Genomic DNA, 24,501 nt, shown 5'->3' with positions numbered 1-24,501 from the left:
CACTTTCCTCTGTATGCCTAAGGCACTGCCTGTATTCTGCCACTGTGCCAACATATGTTATTGTTTTATTATACTTATATATCTGTCTTCTACCTGTCAGCTGCTTCAGAGTAGACACCAATCTTCTTATCTCTAGCAAAAGTAGTCAATAAATGTGTAAGAATCCTATCAGAAAATAACTTTTGAGGGCCAGCCTGTGGCTCACTTGGGAGAGTGCGGTGCTGATAACACCAAGGCCATGGGTTCGGATCCCATATACGGATGGCCGGTTCGCTCACTTCAGAGAGTGTGGTGCTGACAACACCAAGTCAAGGGTTAAGATCTCCTTACCGGTCATCTTTATATGGGATTTTATTTAAAAATAAAAAATAAAAATGAAAGAAAATAACTTTTGAGAAAACAACAACAAATATTAGCATCTTCCACTACTTAATGATATTCTGCTTCCTGGTCCAGCCCAATCAGAATTACTTTCCAATAGGGAGGTGAATGTCAAAAGGATTTCAACAGCCTTCCTTCACCTCAATAAGTTTAACTTGAACTAAGCAGAATAAACAAAATTCTGTACAAGTGGGAACTAGTTCAGTTACATTTACTGCCTTTCAAAGGCATTAAAATAAAGTCTTAAAGCCTGAATGCTCACTGAGTACTTACAAAAAGGGTAATTTCTGATGTAACTTGACTTTACTTTAGCCAGAAGGGTTTGGGGTGGCTGAATATCTATCTGTTGAAAACTTATAAACTATTTTTCTTCTTGTGGGAAAATACATTAGACTTTGAATTTGGAAAATATCCACAACTCCACAACTCTGTGTTCAAGGTTAACTGCACGCTTATTTAAATAAACTATTTAGCCATTCAGTCAGACATTCACTCGAGAGTAAGTAAAAATTATGAAGGGAATCCAAGCTCAGTAAATTCTGCCCTTTACTGATATCCTAACTTACAAATCCCTGAACATTTTTATAAGAACTGAGAATCTGATGTGGTTTTAAGATATGTTTATGTTCTTAAGGTCATATGTTGTATTTAATCTCCATTATTTTACTGATTGATTGATTGGTTTTATTGAAATATAATTGATTGTACTTATCTGTGGGGTACAGCATTGAATATCTATACCTGTGTGCAATATGTGATGCTCAAATCAGGATAATTAGTATATTCAACCTTAGGCATTGTAATCATTTTTTTGTGGCCCTTTACCAATGTTTCACTAGCCCCCTTCCCCCTCCCCATTATTTTAGATAGTAAATGCCATCAATAAAATAGGAAAAGGATCTTTATTCACATATCTTTAACTAGCTGTTTAAGGAAATTATACACAACACTGTTTAATCCTTCTTATTTAGTTCATCTAATGACAGAAATGGCATTTTCTAGACTATCAACCATACTTTAGATAAAAGTAATACCAGAACAACCATAATTTTATTTGGCTATAGTAATAAAAATCTTAGGATATTACACTAGACTTATTTCGGTTGTTTTCTTTCTCATAAGCTAGCAGATAAACATCTTTTAGTACTAAGGAAACCCAACCAGAATAAAAGCTTAAATTGCATATTATCTTAATATTTTTAAGTTTACACAGTATATTTTAGGTATAAGGATACTCTAGATTACAAGTACACATAAATCTTATCGACCACCAAAATTTCTCTTTTGTTTCATCCTATCTCTACATTCCATCATTTGAATCCTTTAGAATTTCTTTGTTCCCCCTGTGATCACTGCTTCCGGGAGAAATCTGGCACGGGATCTGAAGGAAATGCCAGAGTGAAATTTTCCTTAAGATTAATCACACAGGTAAGTAATTTCCCCTTCTTGCCAAACAATATTTTTTAAAACTTCTTAGAAAATCGATAAGACAGGACAGGGTGGTCATGAAAATGTGAATTTCAGGATTTACTTAATCACTTACACAAAAATTTTAAAGACCTAATAATCTGCCTAAAGCAGTCTGGAACACCATTATTATTAGAAATAGCAACAGACAAAGAATTCTCAAAAGTTGGCCTGGTTGAAGAAGCACAGATATAACAAATAACATCTGTTGCATTGTCCTTCTCCCACCCCCACGCCTCAATTCTTATTCCTTTCAGCGTCTGGGGACTCAGTTTTGAATTCAGAATCATCCAATGATTCCAATTTTAAAGTATAGATATATATCAAGGCATTCAAAATTTTCACATATTAAAGCTTAAAAGCAATTTGTCACGAAGGCAAGGAGAGTGAGTATAAGATAAGGAAATGATACAGCCTCCCAGGAATCAGCCACACAGTCAGTTTTTACATCAGTATCATCAGTCATCAATCAGCTAGTAGTCAATTTAATCCAGAAAATAGGGAGAGGAGTCTGATTCAGAGCAGAGAACAAATAGTCTGGTGGAATTCAGAAGAACAAATTATCAGAAAGGCAAAACGTAATTGAAGATTTAAAAAGAAAGAAAAAAAGGATGATTTAGAAAGAACCTCAGCTTGACCTCTGCTAGGTGGGGGTGATAGGAGATACCTAGGGAAGCAAGTCTCCATGCCACCCAAATCAGGTCTAATCACAACACTGGTATTTGCTTAGACCTAAGAATCCTACTCCCCACATCTGTATTAGTATCATTTCCATCATTCCCATTATGTCGTAATTAAATATCTGCTTTTTTGACTCCACAATGTTTACCAAATAGCAGAAAATCAATAATGTCACCTGAACCTAAGTTATCAGCACATACTCAAATATGAAGAATTAACATATAAGTACATACATACTTGAAATAAATAATATATACATATACTCATACGCAAACATATACACACATATATTGTGGTTTGCAAGTATAACCCAAGTCTCTTGGTACACTGAAATGAACATATTTTCCCTTCCCATTCTCTATTAAGATCCTAACTGGGGTTAACTGAAAGATAACCAGATTCTGAAACTGTGAAGAATATGGGCCCAAACCCAACCAAACCTTCATATTAATAACAATAATAATAGCTAACACTGACGGAGCCTTAGTTTGACTAAAGCATAAGTGCATTAAATCTCATTAGAGATACAGACATTACAGATAGATACACTACCATGCCCACTATGGTAACTCTACCTCAGTAGCAAGGATGTCAGCCATTAACCTGGTGGCAGGAAGACTCATATTAATGCAAACAGTCTGATTCTGAGATAGTGACTTAACCAGAGCATTTCAGTTGAGAGGAAAAAGCGGTGAACAAGTCCACAGGTTCTGTTCCCAATTAGACCATTTTCAGATGTGTGATCAGTAACATCCTTAAGCTTCATTTTATTCTTCTACAATACAGGAATGATGTCACCTCACATAGTAGTTGTAAGACGCAAATAAAATAATGACCAGTTAATGTGGCATGTAAATTATAAAAAACTATCTACAAATACATGTTCAAATTATCATCATCTCTGCATTTGTTGGCAAAACTTAACCTGGAGTTATTTTGGTTATGAATACCAGTGCCAAACTCATTCCACTGAGACGAATGATTCTGGAGAGGGGAATCAAATATAATTTAGGAACTATTTGGGGTTATATAAATTCAGGAAAAAAGACTCTGCATTTAAAATGCATTTTTGTTTTGACATTCAGTAGTGCTCATCATTTTCTTTATATATAAAAACCATATTTAGTCAGAGACTCCCACATGGTATTCAAGGACTTTATGCAAACATGTGCTAGTGCAGTAGCTAATTTGAATCATCTGAATAAGCCACAAGTTATGAACTTCAGAGGCGACTGAATGAATGCAAGTTGCCTACCAGCTAAAACATCAAAGTCAAACAAATCACAACACTCAGAAGAAAAATATATTTCTCATATTGATTGATTTTTCTTACACGTATGATGTTCAATAAATCACATCACTGGTATTTGCTAACATAAGTCTTATTCTCCCAGAACACAACACCAAATTTAATAACAACTTTTGTTCAACATGGAAGATGAAAAGTCAATTCCTATTGCTCTAGGCAGACTGTACAGTCAAAACAAAAGAAACATCAGAGAGAGGGAAAATGAAGAAAGATGCATTAGATATTAATCTCATATTCACTGGGAAAACAAGAAAATCTGTATCTGTTTCTCCTTTCAGAGTTTAAAAGGCTGTGAATTTTCTTTTGCCCTACCCACCCTATAATTCAGAGCTCTTTATCCAAAGCCTTCCCTTTTTACCTTATTTCAGCCATGAAAGTCTCTCAAGTATTGTCAGTATCAAACAAAAACATGTCTCTTCTTGACCCTATTTTATTCACACCTCTTGATCTCTTTCATTTCCTTTCATAAAAATTCTTCCCTTTTTACCTTATTTCAGCCATGAAAGTCTCTCAAGTATTGTCAGTATCAAACAAAAACATGTCGCTTCTTGACCCTATTTTATTCACACCTCTTGATCTCTTTCATTTCCTTTCATAAAAATTCTTCAACATTCACGGATATACTGGATTCCAAAGATAACATACCCTTATCAGATTTACCTTTCTAATTATAACCTACCTTTCAGATCTGAAACCCTACTTATGTTTTGTGTCTTTCTTCTAATTTTTTCCAAAATAAAGTCTCTGAGAACATCAATAGTTCTCCCTAGAACTAAGTCTACATTATGAATTCATTCATCATTTATTTGATCTTTCAAAAAAGCCATTTTTGAAATCACGTAAACCTAGCCTCAAACAAATGACCTGATGTATATAAAATGCTTAGAACATTACTCAACATACAGCAAGTGCTAAATAAGGGTTAGTTACAATTATTGTTAACACTTGCTACTTTTCCCCCTCTCCTTCCATACACATAATTCCTTCAGAATTTCACTCTACTAGCCTGCTCTATATACTTGTGGGCAGAGGTGATGAATGTACAAGATCTGAAAGTCATAATCATTGTTTTCAAGAAGTTAAGAGTTCTCTAGGGAAGAGATACAAATGAATAATTATATTGCAATACCACAAGTACCTATTAACCATGTTTACAAAATGATACATTGGAAGTACTGTCACACTGAAGAAGACAGAACACAGTTTTTCCAGAGTAGAACTATGACCAATAATAGGTTGAAGTTATAAGGAGAGTTCTAATCATCAGCGCTGCCCACCTATAGAGCCAGCTGCCTTGGGAATCAGTGACAATCATAGTAATCAGAAGACAATCTGCCAGGCCAGGAATAATGAAGAAATCAAAGAGATCCAGCACCAAAAAGTCATCAAAATTCTAGAAAAATTTACTGATAGCAGAGTAATAATGGATGTAAAACATTCTTTAAGGTCATGTGTGTGTGTGATACCATAATTAGCATGACAGAAGAGTTTAGCTGTAACTACAATGAGGGTGAAGCTAAAGCAAGCCAAAGCCAGGTAAGATGGTCTGTGGCCAGTAAATCTCTACTTTGCCAATGGGCACACTTGTGAATAGAAAAGGCAGAACCCAAGTCGAGATCTTTAGATACAAAGATATTTTTGCCACATCTCCTTCATAGAGAAAGATTGAAGGCATAGGTGGGCTATGAATAGCAAGACCATATAATTTCATGTCCAAGCTGGGACACTTAAAGGTAAAAGGAGTATTCTTAATAATTACACCAAGAACACAGGACATTATGGTTAACCGAGCTATCAATGGGTAGTCACATATGAAGAAATGTGAGCCAGGGACTGCCTGAGGCAGACATTGTAGCCAGGATCTTGGGTAAAAATCTCAGAATGAAATAGAAAGTAAGTATTATTAAAGCAGTGGTTCTTAACTAGTGATAATTTTGGTCCCCAGGGAACATTGGCAATATCTGAAGACTTTTTGGTTGTCACAATGGGGGGAAGGGTTCTACTGATATCCATCCAGTGGGCAGACGTTGGGGATGCTGGGAAACACCCTACAATGCACTGGACAGCCCACACAATAAATAGCTAGCGAATCTAATCTGTTAAGAGTGCTGAGGTTGAGAAATTGTGTATTAAAAATTAAAAGATCTGCCTGTATAAATATATGAAATGTCTGCACTATAAAAATTTAATTAAAACACAAAAAACTGCAGAAAATGTTCACACCTTCTATAACAAAGAGTTAATAATATACACACAGCAAAAGCCCTTAGACGAAGGCAAGCATCTCTACAGCAAAACATGCAAAACTTACTGGCAAACGACTGACAAAAGACAATACAAATGGCCAATAAACACTAAAAAATAAACAAACTCCACAACTTGAAATAAAAAGGCACTTCTGATGTTATCTATAAAAACCCTGCAAAGATTTTTCTAATTCACAGTGTTAGTGATGAGCTCTTTAACACGCAGCCAAACAGAAGTATAAGTTGATTTCAAACAAAGAACCAAAAGACTGTCCAGGAAGACATGTAGCTATACTTAAAATAGATATCTTTTTTATCTTAACTTTTTATTTTGAAAACTATATGTGTTTTGACACAACCACACACTTTTAAAAATCTGTCCTGCGCAAAGATTTAGCTACAAGAATTTGGGAAGACATGTAGCTATACTTAAAATAGATATCTTTTTTATCTTAACTTTTTATTTTGAAAATTATATGTATTTTGACACAACCACACACTTTTAAAAATCTGTCCTGCGCAAAGATTTAGCTACAAGAATTTCAGCTCAGCATTGTTTATATGGGCAAAAAACTGGAAAGTCCTAAAATGTCAAACAAGGAGAAACTGATTAAAAAATCAGGGTATATCTATACAGAACTCTTAAAATCATATTATACCAAATATTGACATGGAAGGATGTTCATAACAAATAATTATATAAAAAAATACATACAAACTAGATATATAAATCATTTCTGTGAAAAAGTAATATATGTGAAGATGTGTGCACATGTGTATGAAAACAGTCTATTACAATATAAACCAAAATGTTAACAAGTGGAACTACTTGGGTGGTGGGTTATAAGCACCGTGAAAGCAGGGATTTTTGTGTTTGTTCCCTGTTGTAAATCTAATTAAAGCATAAGGGAAAAGTAAAATAAAAATTACTATTGTTATTTTTGCTTATCTATACTTTCTCACTGATCTGCAATGAAAACATTATTTACATAATAAATTTTTAAATGTTGCTTTTAAAAAGAATAATTCAACATCAAAACAAAATGTTTTACAAACAGAAATCAAAACAATGTCACCTACCTCACAGGGTTTAAAGAATAATTTATGTAAATATGCACTATATGAATGTAAGAAATTAATTATTTTGTTAAGCTCATACATTCTAAAGTTAAACCAGTTTCACATGTGCTTTGGCTGTTAGCCTTCCTCCCAGCAATTTCACTTCCATTAATTTGTCCTTTAAAAACAATTAGAGATGTACTCAGTGTTATTTCTAGAAAAAAGCTGCAACACAGAGAATTGGTTGAGAAAGTTGAGGCACATCTATAAAGTGGAATATCATGTCACCATTAAAATTTATCCTATAAAAATATATTTACTGACATACACTTTAGTGACATAACCTCTCAAAAAATCATGTATGTGTAACATCCCAATCACAGCCTATTATAACAACTATTATGTCAAATACTCAAAATAATTATAATTTTCTGATAATTATCTTTTTCAATTTCTTAATTTATTCTATTTGAATTTATTTAGTTATTCAGTTTGCCACTTGTTTCTCAAGATTTGATCAGTCAAAGCCATCCATAACATTTTATCTTTCAATCAGTAAATTAAAAACATTTTATGAATTGCTTTTGTCCTTTGAAGGCATACCCACTTTAAAGCCACACTATGGTTTTGAATGAAGGACATGTATATATTACAAAACATGTATGTCATTTCTTTTTACATTTTAATGTTAGTGGTTTCTTATACAGATCTCTTTATGCATTACTCACTACTTCATAAATAAGAAGCTGAATCTCATTTTCTCTCCTTAATACAAATAAAAGAACTGCTGTCCAAAGCTTTATTTTCTCTAATTTCATAGAGAGATCACAGAAGGGTACAAAGAAGAAACACTCAGAACTAAATGAATAACAGCTCAAAGAAAGTATTGAAAAAATTAAAAATATATATAAAATGTTATTTGAATCCTTTTATAAACATGGACAGAAGGAAAACTTTTCTCCCACAGAACTCTATTAGAAGTTGAAGAACTTTTATATAGACCAACAACTTATATGCTTTCTTTAATTTGAACACCAGTTCTCTGAAAAACAAAAAGCAGTAAACTCTTCCATTTGCTAAGGACTATTTTTTAACCTATGTGCTATTCAAAAACTCAGTTGACCTTTGTTGACTAGTGCTCTTTGTTCTGCTTACACTATTTAAAAGCACTTAAAAAATGGTCTCTCGTTCCTTTATTTTAAATTTATGAGATTGCCTAACACTGGAACTAAAGTATTTTCAACATATTATTGATAATATATTCTCATTTGGAAAGCTGATTGATACCATAACACTGATACTACACTACAATTCAACTATGCTGGGAGTCATTAAGATTTTTTAAGTATTCCAATGCTTACAAATGAAACTATAGCTTAAGAAAAGTGGAAGGAAACAATATGATGGATACAAGATGAAAATTCATTTGCCTACAAGTATTGATGAAGATCCGACATCACTCATGGCAATGAAGAGGACTGTGGGGGGATGAGTGACAGGCAGAGGAAAAATGTGACAAAGCATTCCAAAGGAAGAACAAGAGAGCTGTGCAAATGACATGCAGGAGCAGTGCTGGAAAACCAACCTAAGAAGGAAATATTAACAGATATTTTAGGAAATTATTTTGATGTTCAAAATAATAAGAGGGAAAAGATGTATTAAAAATAATGTACTAATTAATTTTTTGATATAATCTAATTCCATATACCAAGTGAGCTGGATATGCCTGTTTAAAATACATTCTGTTTTGTATAGCGGTGGCTTAAAATGCAAAGAAATCAAACAAAAAAGAATAGCACATAATAATGATGAGCTCAGGGGAAATGTACCTGAAATGGATAAACAAGGATACCACTAAGTGTAGAAAGTTACAACAGCTCTAAAACACTTTTTAACCCAAGGAACCCTGGTCATTTGAAGCATATACTCTACTGCTCTCTCACCTGAACATATCTGAAAAAATTCACCTCAAAAAAGAAGACATTGATTATGTAACCCACAGACCTCTGCAAGACATATAATGTTACAGTGCTTCTCTATCAATATATAAGACTTTGGAAGGTTTTTAAAAATACGGCAATACCACCATGTAGGAAAATAGGGACAATACCATAATCTAGCTGAAAGGTGAGAAACCGACCTGATTGATGGAGTTGGCAGCACAAGATGCGAGGCCTGTTCCAACAGAAGTAAGCAGGAAACAGGGCCAGTCAAAAGGTCCTGGAGCCAATGCAAATCCGGCTGAAGTAGTACTTACAACTAGAGCTGCAATACAGAAACAGCAGATGTATGGTTATCGCAAGATTCCCAAATGTAAAAGCCAAAAAGACAAAGAACTTTGAAATAAACCAATGGGTCACATTAATAACACAAACTATAGGCTAATCTTTCATTTTAAAAAAATCCACATTTTTCGGAGTATAAAAATTACACGTTCATTATAGAAAAATGTTAATTTTCCTTTAACTCCTCCAAACTTAAAAGTAAAAAAATAAGGTGGACCTTCCAGATTCAGTCATTCACTTATTCACTGAACAAACACTTACTGAATACCAAATTCATGATCAGTACTGTGCCAGCCAGTAGGCATCGTAAGGGATAAAGAAGTATCAAGTCTTACTCCTGCTCTTGGGTAATTTGACAAGAAGACGATGAACATGCACTAACAACTATAACACAAGGTAGCAAATAATAACGGTGCCAATTCTGTGACAAACTCCAGACAAGCCTAGTGATGGGCTTTCATATACCAGCTGATGGTCCTGGTGCCAGAGGATGAGTAGAGAAAGTTGAGAACCCTACAGCCAGCGAGAGGAACCAAGGGAAGAGGCAAGGTGCAGACACGAAGCCATGCAATTCAAGCTGCACTGAGCCTGCTCCTTTTTGGTAGGTCCTGGTGCTTCTTTCCTGGGGTTTACAGAAGCTGACAGGGCCAGAAAGTGTCTAAGAGTGGTACCAATATAAGGCTGTAGAAATTCACTCAAAAAAAAAGATGACGCTTGGTGGGCTAATGTAGGAAAGCTTCAAGAAGATGGCATTTAAGTTGGACCTTCAGGAGGGGATGTAGAGAAAGGAAGGAAACAGTGGAACGTAACAGGAGATGGACAATTCCAAGCCAGGCACAAGGGCAAGGAAGACCAGTATCAAGAACTGAAAGTCTGTGTAACACCATCTATCTACATTTGCCAAAAACCTAGGAAACATTTTTGATTCTCTTCTTTCTCACCCTCTGTATCCCATTTGTCGCAGAGTGCACCTTTTCTACCTCTATGCTGTACTTCAAACCCATCACAACAGCTACCAACTAGTTCAGCAGTTCTCAACCTGGGATGGTTTTGCCCCCCAAGGCACATTTAGCAATGTCTGGAGACACTTTTGGTTGCCCCAACTGGAAGGGGAGGATGCTACTGTCTTCTAGTAGGCAGAGGCTGGGGACACTTCTCAACATCCTACGGTGCATAGCACAGCCTCCCACAAAAAAGAATTTTCTGGCCCAAAATGTAAATAGTGCTCAGGTTGAGAAACTCTGATCTATTTCTAGCCGTTATTACAAGAGTCTCTTCCTAACTTGCTTCCTTGCTTCCACCACCTTGCTTCTCTCCAGAGTGACGTTTTTAAAATGTAACACATCATATCACTTCACTGCTTTGAAAATCTCGACACTATACCTCGAATAAAATGCAAACTATTTCCTCTGCAGTAACTGTACCTCACACTTCTCTTTAGCTCCTTCCCTGTTCTCCAATCATAACAGCTCCTTTCTGTTGAGCATGCTGTGCTATTTCTTGTCTTGGGCCCTTGTACTTGTGTTTCCACTGCCTCTTTCCAAGGCTAGCTCCTTCTCATCCTTCAGATCTCATCTAAAACGCTGCTTCTCAGGGAGAACTTCCCTGATCATCTCATCTAAACTAGGACTCCCGGTTACTGCCTCACTCAGATCATCCTTTCATTTCCTTCATGGTACTTATCACACTCTGGCTCCTTGCTGGAATATAAGCTCCATGAAGGCAAAAGCCTTGTCTATGTAGTTTGCAGCTATATTTTCAGGGCTACCACTATGCCAGACAAAGAGCGGAATTTACTAGAGGAAGAGGAGGAAGGGTGGTGGCAGCCAGATTGCAGAACATCCAGCTGAGGAGTCTGTATGTTGTTTGGTAGGCAGTAGAGAGTCACTGACAGTCTAATGCAGGAAAGTGCTATATATAACTGGAAGCTTAGCCTGGTAGCAACGTGCACCGTGACTACAGGGCAGAGCGTTTTGTGGAGGAACAATTTAAGAGGCTATACCATTAATCCACTGTGAATAAACGTAGTAAAAGTGGCAACTGGAGAGTTCTAAGGGATATTATGATTAGAGAATTGTTAGGACCTGGTAGAAGACAAAACAAAACAACAACAAAAAAGAACAAAAGGTAAAGTGTTGCACTTGGGTGACATGGAGAGTTATTAAAACATTAACAGAAATAAGGAAATTAGGGGAAGAGGTGATAAAGCTGGCTGGTCAGGAAAATGTGCTATTTTTGAGGAACCATGGGACATGTAGGTAGAAACATATAGAAAGTAGAATGACATATAAAACTAGAGCTCAAGAGAGAGACAGGAGAGAGGCACAAAGCTCTGGAGTCACCTGGCTAGAGACCACTGCTGAACCTGGGGAGACGGATGAGATCAATGGGCAGCATGTGCAATGGAAAGAAGTATATAAACAACGCCAGATCTTTAGAGATGGGGAGAAAGGAAAGAATGACAGACATAGACAAAGAATATTTGGAGACAAGAATCATGAGAATGAGTCGGCATAGATGTCCAATAACCACGTAAGGGGCCTTAGGAAGCAGGACAGGAAGGCACTACTACTGACACTGGTACATGCTAAAGAAACTGACAGTTCCTCCTAATGGTCATGAATTGGTTGGCATGTCCTTCAATCTTGTCTTATCAGCAACTTATAGAAATCCTTTAAAGTTCTACCATATGGACAAGCCCCTTCCCTAATATCCAAATCGGACAGATGTTTCCAGATATTGTTATATTTCTTTGGTTGGATTCAATGGCAGTTTATAAGATGACTTAAGTATACAAGAATATTTCAAAAAGTTTGTGGAAAAACAGAATTAAAAGATAATACAAATCTTTCCACAAACTTTTTGAAGTATGTGCTGGGATTACCATATATACCAGAAGTCTCTAGAGAGCATGTATTTTAGGCAAGACGGCCTTGTTTGTAGTTCCCAAATTTGGTGTGCATCCGAATCTCTCGGTGGAATGTTAACCTACAGAAAAGAGCAGACATTCACAGGGTTAAGTAGATAGGAGAGCAAGGTTCCGGAATGAGAAGTCAGGTTTGGATAAAGATTATAAGAAGGCACGCAGAAGATTAGGAGCTGAAGGCGAACAGGAGGCTGGTCTGCAGTCGCAGACACACACACATCAAGAAGAAATGCAGGACACCTGAGGCAGGGAGTGCTTCTCGGCCAGAATGCATGCACTGACCCACCTCACGTCTCTCTCTGCCTGGAGGTACAGCCTGCCCCGGCCCAGTACCAGTCATAATACACCAAGTACACACAGGTGACTAAGAGCAGCAAACAACCACATGGAGCAGGAGGCAGCCATCAAAGATAGAACACTTATTTTATTTCAAAGGAAACAGTTTTTAGCTCTCTACTTCTATAACGACTCATGCCGAAAAGAAAAAGCCATCGTCATCTTGTTTTTGCACAACTCAACAGCTCTCCAGATAGGTTAGGCAACTCCTCACATGTTGCACAGTGTGTCAGTGACAAGCCAAGACTGGAAGAAAAATCCTTAAAAAATCTAAGCTACTTCTCGGTTGTACCAGAATTCTATCATGCAAGAAAGCAAGGCTGATGGTATCAATGGGAGAATTTGAGAGAAAAGAGATTGCAGGGTGTATCCTCTTAAAATGAAACTAAGTAAATTGCTTTCATCCAGAGAGTAAATCAAATAATTCCTGACTGTATTTTAAGGCCTTGAACTTGAAACTAAAGTATACTACTCATAAACAATGGCGGTAGTTAAAAGAAAATTCACTATAATTTTCTCAACATATAACTAGTAAAATCTAGAATTATCAGAATAAAAAGCAACTCTAGATATCGTAAATATCCAGATAAACATCTTGTATTATGCTTTATGAACAAATCTGAAAAAGTCAATTACCATCATGGTGGACAAGAAAGTGCCACCATTAGTGAACTGTCAGAAATAGAAGTGCTCTAAAAAGAAAATTTGCTTTTTTTAAATTGAAAAGCATGTGTAGTTACATGAAGACAGAACTGTTAATCAGAAGAGAAAGTATCTTATTTTTTTTTCACCCCAGAGCTTGATTGGGTGATAAACAATACAGAACACACATCAATTTTTTGACTGCTAGGTCTACTGAGAAGAGACAGACTTGTTTGCAAAAATCAGACAAAGGGAAAACGACAATATTTTAGTAAGAAATAATAATGTCTAAATTTACAATATGCAAATACTGCCTAATTTTAAAATGTACAAGTTGTAAATGGTAATAGGTACAATATGACAGCAAGTATCATTATTATTGTTGTTATTGTTATTATGATAGAGGAGGAAATTTGAATTTTATAACACATTTCTAAAAAAGCCCAAAAGCTAGCAAAGAATGTATTTATACCTACTTCATCAAAGCAATTAATTTAAATGAGAAAGGCAGAGAGGATTGATAAATTTTACACGTAAAATTGACCAAAGCAATATTCTCATACAACACTGCCACAACTGTAATTAAACTTTTCATTGATTTCCTGGGATTCATTACACAGAATCACTTTGCAACACCAGGATCTCATTAAAAGTGAGTGTAATATATTCGTTCATTAATAACACTTGAAATTATATTTTATTTGTTAATCTCATATTCTGTCCCTTCACAAATAAACATAAAATCAATGCTGCCAACGAAGCATGACCCATCCAATACAAGGCCAGAGGCACTGCACTGCAGGCTTAGGGATGACTCTGGGAACCTAAGGAAGAGTAACATTCCCACTCCAATGTAGATTAACCCATCCCCACTCCTGGGTGGGTGGCCACACAGAGAACCCCAAGCTTCCCCATGAACAGAGATTCAGGAACAGCCTTCACTAAGGGCAGTCCTGACTATTCGGCCCAATCTGAGCACAACTACAGCTCCTTCAGTCAATCTCTTCCAAACCATAGGCCTGACCTAAGACTGACCAGGGCCTTCCTCTCCCAGACCCAACATTAACAGGATTTACCAAATACAGTCTCTAATCTGCCTGCCTTCTCTAGGGAGAAGTTCCTACCCATGTTCTCTATAATTAAAAAATTTTTTTTTAATTTTGAAACCATCACAATTAGATAATCCCTGACTGCCCTGGAAGAAAAAAAAACATGTTGAGAACTACCTATGAGGGCCATGTGGCAAAGAACTATGGCAGCCTCTAGGAGCTAAGAGCAGTCCACACCAGCAGCTACAAGGACAACAGGAACCTCCGTCCTAAAGTTGCAAAGAAATGAATCCTGCCAACCACCAGTGAGCCCAGAAGAGGCCCCTGAGCTCCAGATGAGAACAACAGTCCCAACCAACACCTTGATTTTAGCCTGGTGAGACCCTGAGCAGAGAATCTAGCTATACCATACCTGGACTTCTGGCCCATAGAAACAGCGAAACAATAACTATGTTGTAGTAAGCTGCTACATTTGTGGTCAATTGTTTTGCAGCAACAGAAAACTAACATGACTGCAACTAGGGTGCCATGTAAGAAAGACTAGTCTATCAGCAGCACAAAGGACTGACTGGAGTGGAGGAAAATGTACTCAGGGTACCACTTAGAGGCCATTGCAGTGCGCTAGGGGGGAAGTGATGAGGGTCCAGGCAGGACAGCAAGAGTATGAACAGAATTCAAAAAGTATTGTGAAGGTGGTGATCCAGAGCTTCATTACTCAATAAATATAAGCAGTTACAGCAAAGGAACAAAATATAATTCAGTAACTCAAAGAATAATAAAATCTTAACAAGTCAAAAAGACCTCTTTAGGGTTATATGGCTACCGCTAATGTCCTAATCCTGTCAACATTGCCAATTGCAGCACTCTTAATCCTGATCGTGAAGCCAATTGTCTAGCTCCACGACCATGCCAGTTGTCAGGCTCTTCTATCTGCCAGTAATCCTGCCAACTGGGCCGATTGCTGAGCTTGGGCTAGAACTGGAGCTCACAGACCCCTCAAGCCCGTCACAGACTGCATCACAAACCCTTCATATGCCACACTGGGTTACCCAGACCCCTCACACGCCAGGCTGGGTCACCAGACCCCTCAAAAGCAGGTCTATGAGCTAGGTAACTAGCCAAAAGGTCCTTAGAGCCATAGGTTGGAAAGCACAGGTGCACCAGGTGCACGCCACCCGCCTGCTTCACTCAAACTCCTCCCTCTCTCTCTTTTTGTCTTTCTCTCACTCTCAACACAAGAATAGCAACAAAACTAAAAAGACACAGTGGCGTGCTCGCACACTGACTACACACACACACACACACACACACTCTCTCTCTCTCTCTCTCTCTCTCTGTCTCTCTCTCTTCTCTTTCTCTCTCTCTCAACACAAGAATAGCAACAAAACTAAAAAGACACAGTGGCGTGCTCGCACACTGACTACACACACACACACACACACACACACACACTCTCTCTCTCTCTCTCTCTCTCTCTCTCTCTCTCTCTTTGCTTACAATGGATGTACTAAACCACACCCAACAGGACCAGAGGCAAGGGCCCTAACCAAACTATTCTATTTTCACAACAAGGGTCAACTAGTCTTACCTCTCTCTAGATGTAAGAATCCCTTCTTCAACATTTCAGTGTATGCTACCTCTGAATCTGGTGACAGGAGGTTGTTTCTCCCCTTCTGCCACACAAGAGTTCTTGCTGTTCCACACTCTCCAGTCAAGTTGAAACCAGCTTCCTTGAAACACATACCTATAGATGCAATTTCTGTCTTCTGGAGACACACTGAATTAACTTTTTCTTCCTTAGCACTACCCTTCAATCATGCAGATACAACTATCCCCACATATACCTAGTAACAACCACTCTGGACTTCAGGTTCCTGTCCATGCTGAGTGACACTTTCTAGAGAAACAATAGTTTCTACACTACACCAAAAGCACTTAGCACATGCCTGGCAAATTAACAAAGACTTAATAAGCAGTACTCTTGGTAATTACGAAACTGGGGTTCACAGAATTCTATATGAAATATTTTTCTGGCCACTAAACTCAAACTTTACATTTCCAGCACTGCCTAAAGAATCATAGAGAAACAACAAAGCACTCCACACTAAGCTTCACATGCTTCTGCATTACAATCTATGTTACCTTTCTGTGTCCTCCAGGGAAGTGACCAAAACAGCAATCCTTTAATAAATATAGACCAAAAATGATAATGATAATGATAAAAACAAAACTTACATTTGTAAAGCACTATACAATGCCAAAGTGCTTTTACATTTACTTAAATCTCGAAAACAATGTACTTCAAAGTAGGGTGTGGATACTTCAGGGATGTGGTAAGGAAACAAAGAGCTTCCACTTATATTTGATCTTTTAATTCTTTCTCTTAAAACCCGCATTTTGCGTCTTAAAATGAATAGGCTGACTGGTTGGCTCAGTTGGTTAGAACATGGCACTGATAATACCAGGTCCAGGGTTCAATCCCTATACCAGCCAGCTGCCAAAAAATTTTAAAAATAAACAAAATGAACATATCAGTGTTGGAGTACATGAATTTTGTTTACAAATAACTATATATGCGTTATATATATTTATATATAATAGCGTAAATATTATAAATATACATATATAAACCTGAATTTTTTGTACTGATAAAGTACATAACTAACAAACTTTGGAGATCCCTGCTCTAAAATAAACAGCAAAACAGGGTTGGGCCAGCTAGCTCACTTGGGTGAACATGGTGCTGGTAACACAAAGGTCAAGGGTTCGGATCCCTGTACTGGCCAGCTGCAAAATAATAAATAAAATAAACGGCAAAACAAAAAATGGTAGATATTAATGTCTGCTTTTATATATGGAGAAGCATATGCAAATACGTGGTAGTCAAATCAACCCAGAGTTTAATCAAGAGAGTCATGTGTTTTACATAGAATATATGGAGCTCTGCTTTATGGAATGTTGTTTAGTAAGTACTCCAAAGACTCATTTTCAGAAGAAGAAAATTCTTCTAAATGAAGGGAACATACACATAACACACTCACACACAATCACATAGCAGATTACAAAAATCACAAACTGGCAAGTAAAGCTTTAACTCTGTATCCCTGGCATAGGATCCATGATCATGTTTCTTACACTGCAGGTTTTAAGGGGAATTGTAAAGAGTCAAGAGGAGGGAGCCCAATATTGGAGGTTGGGTAGAAGGAGACCCATTGCATACTGTTACTTCTGCAACAAAGGGGGCTTTGCCACCCATGTAAACTAAGGCTTAGCAGGAATTGTAGTGCAAATTTAGCCAGCCTCCCTAGTTCTAACCTCGTAGTACACTTTCCAGAGCAGCAATGAAACACTTGGAAGGTTTTACCTTTTCCCGTATGCAAGAGGACTTTCTTGGAGAAGCAGCTTTATCAAGAACATTTTTTAAAGGCCCACTACTTTGAGAACTATCGGTCTCCAAGATTAAGCATAACAGAAGCATTTATTTCCTTCTAAAAACATCAATTAAAAATAACTGTAAGGATTATACTCAAAAACTGGTCATCTACAACCTGCTTTCTTATTATCTCTGCCTCTTAATGCCCCACTATTTTTTATAGGAGTGGCCCCAAAAGAATTAAGAGAAAAACAAAACTCTAACAAATCAGTCTGGACAATTATCAATTCTCATAAAAGATTTGGTAGAAAGATTAAAACCACTGACCTACTAAAAATCTGAGATTCCCTATAGATTTCAAATTATCCTTGTGATCTATTATATTTCATTATCCTTGACAGCAGATACTATGCAATATTGTAATCTAAATCCACAAATCTGAGATGTATTCTCTTTAAAGGTCTTTTATGTAGAACTGACCAAGAGTAGGCAGTTAATAAATTTGTATGTGGTTTTGTTTACGTGTGTCCACGCAATGAAATAAGTTCTTTTCAGTATATCTCAAAGTTCAAAATTATATAACTTTAATTCAGAGACAGGAGTTAAGTCTTTTCTGATTTTCAAATGAGAGTATATCATTTACTAAATAGCTGTACTGACAATTTCCATCTCTATCTTCATTTCTATTAACACCGTAAGCTTCAAATGGTTGAATTTCTACTTTAAGTGAGTTTTTAGGCCTCACAGCTTGGCAGCGTTCTGTAAACCTCCTAATATAGTCATCTTACCAACACATATATCAAAGAAGGTGGTAATTCTTATGCTGATTGTTAAGTTCAGACAAAAAGTCAATCGATGAGAGACAGGGTATTTTTTTCTCAGCCACATTAAAAGATATCAATCAGGGGTAACTGATTACAAACCAGAACCACTTCTGGTTAAAAGATAAGACTTCTCATAGAGATTTTTTAATAACACAGCTGCAAAACTAAGAACTTATTAGGGCTTCCTGTTTTCCTCTTTCTCTTTTTCATATGCTTAATGACCAAAGTTGGTCTGAAAGTCCTACGACCAAATTTAAGTCTCTTAACTTCAAATTTACTGAGCAAAACTGTAACCAAAATGAAACAAATGAAACAAAATGGTCACCAAGGCAATTCACCAGGAAGCTTTTGGTCTGCACTTAATCGGCATTCAGAAAAAGGAAAATGGAGTACCTACTGAGTTTGATAAATGCAAAAAATAAAAGATGATTATATTAAGCAAATTATGCAACACTGAGTGAGATCCTAAGATTTTTCTTTCAATTATAGTTTTTCCCTGAACCAAATGGCTTTTCTACTTTGTCATCCTATTTTTAATTTTTTTCTTTTCAATAAAGAAATATTTCTTCTCAATATACTTCATGTACTTAACAAACACTTACAACCTTCTTAATTAACTAAAAAATGTTTCCATAATACTGATGCCTATAAACTAAAACCAACACATAAACTAAAACTTTTAAGAAGCAGAAACATGCCTTTTCAAAACTTAGTTTGACAAAAAGGAATTGTTAGTTTAGCAGTTTTCACTAAAATAGTGAAGCTTTATCTCAGTTTCATATCAAAATTATGTATAATTGTCCAGAGAACAGATATTTTACAATGATAAGCATTTAAAATAATAAAGAATTAATATTAAGTCTTCAAGTATCACTCTAATTTAGACAGTATTTAATGTTTATGTACATTTGATTATTTTGTATAACACATGTAGGAGGACAGTAAAATGGACCTACTCATTTGTTCTTTACATCTAGACCCAAATGTATACATATATTCATGCATCAGTATTTTCTTTTCACTGAGAATTTTCATTTACTCCTATTAATTAAATAGTTATGCAACAATATTGGCTATGTCACTGTTCTAGGCATTCAAGAGAACTTTCTAGCAAGCAGAACCTTTTAGAAATACTTTTTAGATGACCAACTGGAAGAATTCCTTTATTGATTTGTTATCCCTTTAAGGGAAACTGAACATCAATAGTCATTTGCCAACCTTAACAGTGATTCATTGGTGACATTTATGTTGACTACTTATCTGAAAAAATTTTTAAAAATTCTTAGCTGGAGACTACGTCATTTAGAACAAAACAAAGCAAAGTCATTGAGGATCCTATGAGCTTCAAGTAGTACAATTTTCACAAATTCGATGAACTTTAGAGAATCACCGTGGAGCCATCTTCAATCCTTCACAGTTATGCTGAGTACAAAATAAGGTAGCAGACTGAAAACTTCAGAATGCAATGGGAGCAGGTGAAAGAGACATTGTAAAAAGCAGACTGAAGAACCACAAAAACAAAAGCATAGCAGCCTAAAGTTGCTTGGTTTCGATACAATACTTTTCAGTCATCACTAAGCATTAAACTACTACAGTACAGTAAAATAATTGATTATCTGTAGCAAGCTCTTCAAAATTCTGCAAATGGTGGCAACAGAGTTCATTATACTTTTTTTGGCAGCTTGGCCAGTAAAGGGATACAAACCCTTAACCTTGGTGTTATAACACTGTGCTCTAACCAACTGAGCTGACTGGCCAGCCCTGGAGCTACTATTTGTTCAGCACCTATTATTTGTAAGGCACTGAGTTAGGCAATGGGAATGTGACAGCAAGAAGAATGATGTCTTCTTCGTGCTTCCACCCTAGTGAAGGTTCAGACAAATCAACAGGATTAATTACAACACAATGTGACACAATTCAGCAGGTGAAGTCAGGAACTCTGTGAAGGATATAGAAGGACTTCCTAACCTAGAAGCCTTACTAAAAGTGATGTCAAAGTTGAAGACAGAAGGATGAGAAGGAGTTAGCATGGCAAACAAGGAAGACGGCGAGGTATACGTGTTGGAGACAGAGGGAACAGCAAGCACATCTCTGTCTTTTTAAAAGCTCACTGACATGACAGCATTCCTGTTTTCATTCTTAACTTCCAAATTCACTAGTCTCCTTTCTTATTTGGTATTTTTTAAAAAGCTATTAGTAAAGTTTAAACTTTATGTACATTTTAGAAAGGTTTTCCAAAACAAACAGGTGAGCAAAAACTTTTTTTAGTACTTAAAGAGACAACTTGTAAAATTCTTTAACAATTCATTTCTGTAGGTGTTTCATTCCTTAATCTTAATAAATGAGATGCTACCATGCTTTGCTTTGAACTGCAAACCAAGCTGTTGATAATACCCCAAAATGATAATTAAGCACCTGGGCAAGTCTGATCTGAGGTTGAGAAGCAATCACTTGGCCCCCTCAAGTGATTCAGGTAACATCCCCTCCACAGAGTAGAGGGAGATCTGCTTGGACTTGTGGAACCTAAGAGGACCCCAGGTGTCAGGGTGATGGTGCTGTCCACTGATGGGGGTGGGGGTGGGGAGAACAAGCAGAGGGGAGAAAAGGCAATGACACGTGAAAATTCACATAAACTGTGTTAGCAGAAAGTTGCAGAGCTCCCACTTGATGGAAACTAAACCTATATTTTTGTGTGAAACGAGAAGCAAGGTAGTTTGCTAAGAGTGAAAAGGGACTATTGAATAGGTACTCCAGATAACAAGAGTGTTTCTCAGAATATGCTATAGGGACCATCTAAATCAGTGTCACTGGTTAAAATACAGATTCCTAGGCCCCACCTCAGACCTAGAGTGAAGGAATTTATGGAGGTGATGCCCAGAAATCTGCAATATAACAAGCACCCCAGGTATCTCAGAAGACATATGAAGTTTGAGAACCATTAAAGACAGTAATGTTCTCTAGGTTGATAGTGGAATTTTGGGTAAATTTTGGCTCAGAAAATTGAGCAAGATGCCAACCTCTGTCTTTTTTTTCGGTGGCTGGCCAGTATGGGATGTAGGATCCAAACCCATACCTTGGTGTTACAAGGCTGTGCTCTAACCAACAGAGCTAACTGGCCAGCCCAAGATGCCAACCTCAATGACTGTTGCAGAACAACAAGGAAATGAGAAAGAGGAAAGTTTCACGGTGTTCTTCAATGTTCTGTAAGGGCTTTGCCACCTGGCTTGCTTCCTTGTTCAGCTGAAGTTCTACCATGGACCTATACTTTTTCAATGAAGATGTATAGGGCTAGTTGGTTTTCCTCTGTTGTGTAGGCTGGTACTGACTATACACCAACACAAACCAGGAGTCTCAAAATGTGTATTTTATTATTAAGATACTAAGGGAAAAACTGATGACAGATCAGTATACATGCACAACTACTAGTGGAAAAGTAAATGTCGAGCTGGCAAATCAGTCTTCACTTAAATATACTACTTATGTGAAGTGCACATGTGTGGTGGTAGTCACAGAGCAGGTGAAAGCACAGTGTTTTTTTCCTTGGAAAAACTGGGTAGGGGAGAGATAGGCAGCTTCATGTCCTCTTTCAGGAAGGGGATTATTATGAATTGAATTGTGTCCCCCCCAAAAGTTTAATGTGTTGGGGCTTGGTTCCCACTGCCAGTGTTAAGAGGGTTGAAGTCCTATTATGGTAATTGAAAAGTGGGGCCTTGAAGAGGTGTTTAGACTGTAGGACTATGCCATAGTGAATGGATTAATAATGGTGGTGAGGGGCACGGTCTGAAGGGCTTTGAAAGGAGAGCACTCGAAGAGTCTTTCTCTCTCTGTTCTGCCATTTTCTACCATGAGACCACTACGTTGCTGAAAAGCCACCATGAAAGAAGGCCTTCACCATAAGTGTTCCTTGGACTTTGGACTTCCCAGCCTCTGAAACTGTAAGCAATAAATTTCACTTTCTTATAAATTACCTAGTTCTAGGTATTTTGTAATAAGCAATAGAAACAGATAATACAGGGATTTATTGCATAATGAGACAGCCCAGTGGGTGCTGTGAGGACACAGAGAAATTGGCCACTGTCAGAGTTGACTAGGCTGGCTTTTAGACATTTTGGCTTTTAAAATAATATACGTAAGGATTATGCCACACTTTTCAACATCCTTGCAGCTGGAGGTAGCCATGCTGCAGCACACATCCGGCCAATGAGATAGAAGAAGTTCCTATCAAGAGCTTTCCTTCCCAAATAAAAAGGCAAAGTCTTGTAAGGAGGTTTCTGCCTTCCCACATTCTCTGCTTTCCTTCTTTCTGGCTGGAACACATGATGATGGGGATATGGAAACTATCATGTGGTCTTGAGGACAAAAACCACAAGCTACTGATGACAGAGAAAAAGAAAGTACCAGGCGTGTTGGCAACATCCTGAAGTATTAGCTCTAGACTCCTAACTTGAGAATCCTTGATAAGTGATAAAAATAAACTCTACTTGCTTAAGTTGCTGTTTTTCAAGTCTTCACTTAAATGCAACCAAGCCCATTCTCCACTGTTTTTTCTCTCTCTTCTTTAAAGCTGTCAATATTTTTTGAAAGTGATTATCATTCTCACAAAACTTATCTTTACCTTTCCCTAGCATCTACCACAGCATCTCACATTTACAACCAGTTCAATTAACATCAAATTGAATTTCAGAAAATAAAATCCCATCTTAATAATTAAATCATCAGAAAACAGAACAACCTAGCTAAATATATTTTTTCATCTAAATTAGAACATTGGCTAAAGCACCTACTCAGCCCCACCCCTACCAGAAACCAGCTGAAATGACGGGATAAAAATGAAAATCAGAGAAAAACCTCCAGCAGCAATAAATTAGGTAAAGAGAGAATACTAAAAACCTCAAGAAATATTTGTTAAATATAATACAGTGAAATTAAATTGAAGACACTTACTGAAAGCTGACTCATTACTTAAATTATTTGAATAGCAAAAAATATATACTACCTAAATAGCCACTAATAAGGAGATAAATAAATATGGGAAATAAAGGCTCTCCTGACAGTACCCATTATTCCTTCTGATGGGAAGCAAGGACAGAGGCCAGGGTGGGCCACGGGCGAGGTGGGCCCACTCCACTCAAGTCCCTTTGCCTTCACACTGCAGGAGCAGTACAGCCAGCAGGAAGAAAGCTCTAGACTAGTCATGCCAAAAAAAAAAAAAAAAACCAGGGACTCGCCCTGACGTAACTCTCACTGAGACATGCCATGACACTTTTCTGACTGCCTTCACCCACTGTAGTAGGCCACCCACTACCGCCACACCTTGGCAACTGGAATATTCTTCCAACTCAGTGGGCAGGAGCACCAGAGAAGAGGCTAGACCACACACACACCATGTGCTGAGAGTGGAGGGAGATGACACTAAAAACCAGATAAGGGAAGCAAGATACTGCACTGTGGTTTCAGAAACATGGTGAAAGAATCCTTTTAGAGAAGAAGTTCCCTCCTGGTTGCTCTCTTCTTATGTCCTTCAGGCCACAGGACTGCTACACCAGTAATGCAAACTGACAGCTTCCGTTTCTATAACTTAAAATATGACAGAAGTCCAACACCACCAAGGGAAACTATTAGGAAAATCCAACCATGCATTCATTCAATCAGTACAGAATAAGCACCTATTCTGTGTCAGACACTGCTGTATGTAGGTAGGATATAACAGTGCAAAGAGACATAACGCCCCCATGGGGCTTATATTCATTTGGGTGTGTAACTACTGTCTGGAATAGTCTTGTCTTCATCCTAGAATTGATACATATGAAGAGAGGTAAAATGGGTCAGTGTAAGGCTCATCCAAAAGTCTCTACAATATGAAAAATAAAACACAGAGAAAGCATTAGACTAAAAGCTCCTCATAAAGAGTAAGACTCATGAA

At 37.2% G+C, this 24,501-nt stretch overlaps 1 protein-coding gene across 1 annotated transcript in view; it reads right to left on the bottom strand.

Annotated features, from left to right (window-relative positions):
- Window positions 1-24,501, bottom strand: part of LOC103588620 (protoheme IX farnesyltransferase, mitochondrial) — a 150,763-nt gene that overhangs the window by 107,581 nt on the left and 18,681 nt on the right. Inside the window, exon 4 of the mRNA XM_008570341.1 lies at window positions 9,284-9,408. Within this exon, the coding sequence (XP_008568563.1) occupies window positions 9,284-9,408 (125 nt within the window). The remainder of the gene's footprint in view (window positions 1-9,283; window positions 9,409-24,501) is intronic.

The sequence above is a fragment of the Galeopterus variegatus genome, unplaced genomic scaffold (assembly GCF_000696425.1).
Source record: "Galeopterus variegatus unplaced genomic scaffold, G_variegatus-3.0.2 Scaffold595, whole genome shotgun sequence".
NCBI classification, from domain to species: Eukaryota; Metazoa; Chordata; class Mammalia; order Dermoptera; family Cynocephalidae; genus Galeopterus; species Galeopterus variegatus.
The sequence above is the reverse complement of the archived record's forward strand: the minus strand, read 5'-3'. Positions and strand labels throughout refer to the sequence as shown.